Below are 5,294 nucleotides of genomic sequence, written 5' to 3'. Positions count from 1 at the left end.
TATAAGGGAGATAAGGGACTACGGGCTGATTCTTTAGACGGTGTGTAGAACACAGTCCTGAAATAACAATAAACAATATTATTCCTACCGTGATTTTCTTGCATGTATTTCACATGAACAGTAAACATAAGTCTATACACAATTATCTCCTGTGTATTCATCCATAATCATCACCAGCCAAGCGCATATTAATATAAACATGAGGTACATGATCTAACACCGCCCTCTGCTGGCTACGCGGGGCATAGAAACGAGCGCCCACCCGCAGCATACGTGTCCGGAAACTCAACGAGCAATAAGGACTAGAACAATAACAGCATTCATGAACACCAACCAGCTACGGATAAACAACTTTACAGCTGCAGAAATTCACCCTGGCCCTTTAACAAGGCGGAGATCACAGACACGGCAGCGGGTAATAGAGAGGCGAAGTCCCGCCCCCCTACTTCCGGGTTATGGGACCTATCTTTCGAAAAAATATGAACGGCAGTCTATGGAGAGATCATAATTATTTTTTGGTCCCGATCGAATTGTGGCATGAATTTCACATATGATGTGTGTGAATTTAAAAGATAATTTTTCACGTCAAGAGATAAATTATTTGACGTAAATAAGCTGAACAACATTAGGTTTTGTATGAGATCGCTTAGTGAACTACATCTCTCGTCTGAGAACTACGGCTGTCTCCTTGTTGAGCTTTACCGTCTTCTTCCAGGACGAAGGCAGAAGCATCAAACGAGGTGAAAATCATTATAAATCGGGTCATGTCGAGAGCTGTAGTTACACGAAGGGAGTTTTGGTCGGTTCTGTACGCGCCAGCATGCGGGACTTGTAGTTCGTTTAATTACGTATTTTCCATAGCGTTTTACTTAACTATCTTGCGACAAACTGTGACATTCTTGACATGTAAAATCATTTTTTATTCTGAAAAACAATATATGTATAATCCAAGGCACAAGTCCATCGGGACCAGAAAATAATTTATCTTTCGCCATAGACTGCCGTTCATATTTTTTCGAAAGATAGGTCCCATAACCCGGAAGTAGAGGGGCGGGACTTCGGCTCTCTATATATAGAATGACTAGATGTGTTACGTCGGAGTCTAGAGCGTCCGCACAGGTCGGCCATCTTACCACAGGCTGGCTTTCTGGTGGGATCAGTCGAACCTGAGATAAACGGAGGTAACCTGAGGTAAGGTGTGACCTGCACAAACGTTAATACTCTTATCTCGCTGAAATCTTGATGGATTTACAAACTGTTTGTTTTCTTACAAACGTTATTAACGTGGTTATAATTCTGGATGCTTGAACATGTTGAAATCGCAGCTTTTCTCCTCGAAAAAAACCCCGACTTAATCGTGCAGTTTAGTTGTGTATCACGGCTAGCTAGGCTACTAGCTACCCAGTAATTTGGGGCGAGGCGGAATTACGCTTTCTTTTCAATATAATACACACATGATACACATGATTTAACTGAATTTACACATGATTTCCTGTCTGGTCTGCAAACCTATGGTGGCATCATGCCTTCAGTGTGCATATTGTACGTAGTTCTCTGCAAACCTATGGTGGCATCATGCCTTCAGTGTGTCTTGAACAACCACACATAAAAGGTTGCACATATTATATTGGTATTTTATCGTATTTGACTGTAGATAGATTTATGAGTGAAGTTACCAACACAATAGATTGGCCGTAACACACTCAACCATTTTAGAATCACATTCCCTCTCTCTGTCTCTCTCACTTTCTCAGAAACACACATACAGACACAGGGAGAGAATGTTAACTTGTGTCTTTATTATTTTGTCAGAATGCACCAGAATGCTTCGTTTGTATGTGAAAATCACAAAAAAATCACCAGCCGCCACTGATCATGAGTTATAGTAATACCAACCCAGTCTCACCCCCTCATCGTCACATATTGACGCTTGGTCACTGACCCCTGTCATCAACATTTGAAGCAGGAGGTACCCCCATTGCGTCGCTCTTGGACGACTAGGGCCGCCCATAGACCTGAATGTAAATCCCTCATCGTTGCTTTTCAACGCATAGGGCTGTCCAATAGACTTGAATGTAAAACCCTCACCGTCGCATTCTGACGCTGGGGTCAACGAACGAGAGATGTGTGCGTTAGAAAGTCATAAACAATGGTGTAAAAGAGGTCGGTTTAGGCTACTATAAATTCGGTGACCACCTTAGGTGGACTGCACACCGGCAGAGGCTGCCAAGAGGTGGATAAACTCTTTAGAGATGGATAGTTCTACGTATAGGCTTACCCACCACTGCAGAGCGCATAGGCTAATAACTTGGCTAGATGTAGGCATCATTTTGCGATAAAAAAACAAAAACAAACAAACGTAAAAACAAGAAAATAGTTCATATGGTCGGATTTAGACGCAGGAGTGTCAACTACGGGGAGAAAGCATGCATTGAAAGTTTCGTGCTGGTCATAAACTTTTACAATTATTATTAGGCCTAATCTATTAGGCTATTACAACATGTTTAGAACAGTGGTAGGTCTATTAAATGGTGTGTTGAGAGGAGAGCACAGGATAGGCTATTGTCCGCAATAGTGCTGTGGGATTTTGAAACGTATAGGCTAGAAGTTGCATTTCAGGGTGTAAACCCTATCATTAGGCTAAGTTTATTCACCACTACAAATAATATTTGGGATAGTTTATCAGGGGCACAATAAAAAAAAAGAGAAGGAACTTTGTTATGCAAACCATAAACTAATCAGTGACTAGGCCAGGTGCCAGTTTCCCGATAACGATGGATGCACGCAGGAGGGTTTACTAAGATTCATCTTACGATCGTTCGCTTGGTTTTTCTGACTGTTTCGTAGCGTGAACGCGCATGCACTGCTCTTAAGACGCTTAAGGAGCTGTCCACGTTAATAGTTCTGAAATATCCTCTAATTTGATGGTGATGTCAGGTGACTGCACGTCACAGCTTGGCCTACCGTTTAAACTTCGGATCTACACATTAACTCACATCAATACGAAAATAGAAAAAATTGACATGCGCATCCCAAGTAGGCTATAGGGCCTACCACACAAAGATATAGGCCTAAATAATAATTATTTAAGATTAGATTGTTGCACCGTTAATGGCCGCGTTTCCAAAATTAGTTAAGAAGCTCTTAGCGCTAAGATCTTCTTTGGAGCGCTCTTAAGAACGCTGTGAAAGAAGAACACGTTTCCCAGAGTCGCTCTTAGCTTAAGAAGATCTTTCACTAAGAAGGAAACGTAAGATCGATCTGACCCACTCTTAACAGCCTTCTTAGCGATCAAATGCTCAGTGATCATAGCCTGCCACCAGGGGCGTCTAGATTTCTAGGCTACAGTGATCAAGCTGCGTCAGGGAAATTTATATCCTCCACTTTTTGAAATAATAAAACAATGTTTAATGTTGAAATGCACTCATAGCTGTGGAGCACTGGCGCAAGAAACATAGGCTAATAGTAGAGAAGGAAAAAAAAATATATTATTGAAGTACACGTTTAAGTTTTCCACACATCTGCATATGAGTTTACACATAAAAAACATCAACCACCCTGTGGCATTTCACAGATATCAAGGAAACAGATGTAACTGAACTCAGCTGAACCTAATCCAGAGAGGCTTCACCTGCTACTCTATATAAAGGCGTTGCCAAAGTCCGCGTGTGTGAGAAACCATGGCTGCAATACAGCACATTCTCGCTGCTAATCAACAGCGTCGCCGAGCGCGGAGCCAGACGGTTTATATAAATGTTTATGTGCATCAGCACTTCTCCCCACTCGACGTACTGTCAGACCGGGCTGTCCAGGAAAAGTACCGGCTGCCCCATGCGACGATCCGGCGGCTGATCACTCTGGTGTCTCCACATATCCAGAAAGCAACCCGCCGCAATTTTGCCCTCAGCCCGGAGGTGCAGCTCCTGGCTGCTCTGCGGTTTTATGCAGTGGGGAGCTTCCTGGAGGTGGTAGGGGACGGCACAGGCCTCAGCAAAGCATCTGTGTCCCAGAGTGTGGCAGCTGTGACACCGATTCACCTGCGCCATGCCCGTACCCACATTAAGATGCCCACCACACGGGACGAGGTCCGCCAGGTCCATCAGGGGTTCCACGCAGTGGCTGGGATCCCCCGGGTGATCGGTATGGTGGACGGCACCCTTATTCCCATCCTCAACCCTTCCTTGGTGGATCCGTGCTGGATCAGCAGGAAGCATTACGCGGCCATCAACACCCAGGTTGTGGTGGACCACAACGGCCTCATCAAAGACATCGTCGCCAGGTGGCCAGGGGGCACACATGACAGCTTCATGTGGGCCAACTCCGCTGTGGGGCAGAAGGCTGGTAGAGGAGAGTTTGGTCGGAGTTTCCTCCTTGGGGACAGTGGCTACCCTCTCCGGAGTTACCTCGTGACGCCGGTGACCAATCCAGCAACACCTCAGGAGGAGAGGTTTAATGAGGCCCACACACGCACCAGGACGACGGTTGAACGGGTGTTTGGCAGGTGGAAGTCCCGCTACAGGTGCATTCATCGTTCGTCGGGGGGGCTGCGCTTGTCACCACGCAAGTGTTGCCGCGTGATTGTTGTCACCGCCATGCTGCACAACATCGCAGTGCGCGTTGGCGCAGATGAGCCGCCTCCTCTGGATGACGAAGAGGACCATTCAGAGGACGAAGCCCCGAACCCCGCCCCCCCAGGATGTGCGAGTAGTGCTCCATCAGGCCGGTGCCCAGACCAGACAGGAACTCGTCAACCTCTTCTGAGGTCCAACAACCCCAGCCCCTACCCCTTCACCACCAGTCACCAAGCACTGATCAGCAAAACAATAAACCCACAACCCACAACCACCACACCACCCATATCAACTGTCAGGCCTGAAGGCTGAAATAAATAAACAGAACCAGTTCTGGTTCTGGATATATATATATATATCCAGAACCAGAACTGGTTCTACATATATATATATATAGTCATACTTTGAAACCAGAAAACGAGAACGAGTCATACTTTGAAACGAGAAAACGAGAATTCGCACGTACCCTGAATTACTTACACTTGGCTTCACATAGTCGCTCCTATTCGTCCTTGATTGTTAGTGCGTTAGTGAAACGAGTTGAGCATGGATGACCAGACAGTGCTATGTCAAGCCTCGCTTTATCACTTATTTTGGATGTCTTAATTCTGCTTTTGTGAAATACCCCTCAGGAAACAAGTGGGAAATTACCGGCAAAACATGCTGTGCTGTAGTGAGTAGTAGTGAGAAGCACGTGCGTCAGGGCGCACATTACGCACACGT

The 5,294-nt window shown here is 45.5% G+C and overlaps 1 protein-coding gene across 1 annotated transcript; it reads left to right on the top strand.

The window, feature by feature from the left end:
* Positions 1-3,680: 3,680 nt before the first annotated feature.
* LOC311486551 (putative nuclease HARBI1) lies at positions 3,681-4,883 on the top strand (the record flags this gene model as incomplete). Its single annotated transcript, XM_084542436.1, has 1 exon — positions 3,681-4,883. One exon carries the CDS (start codon positions 3,681-3,683, stop codon positions 4,881-4,883), a length of 1,203 nt encoding a protein of 400 aa, XP_084398562.1.
* Between the last annotated feature and the right edge of the window lie 411 nt (positions 4,884-5,294).

The sequence above is a fragment of the Chelon labrosus genome (assembly GCF_963514085.1).
Source record: "Chelon labrosus genome assembly, chromosome: 1".
NCBI lineage: Eukaryota > Metazoa > Chordata > Actinopteri > Mugiliformes > Mugilidae > Chelon > Chelon labrosus.
This window is presented reverse-complemented; position numbering and strand designations above follow the sequence as displayed.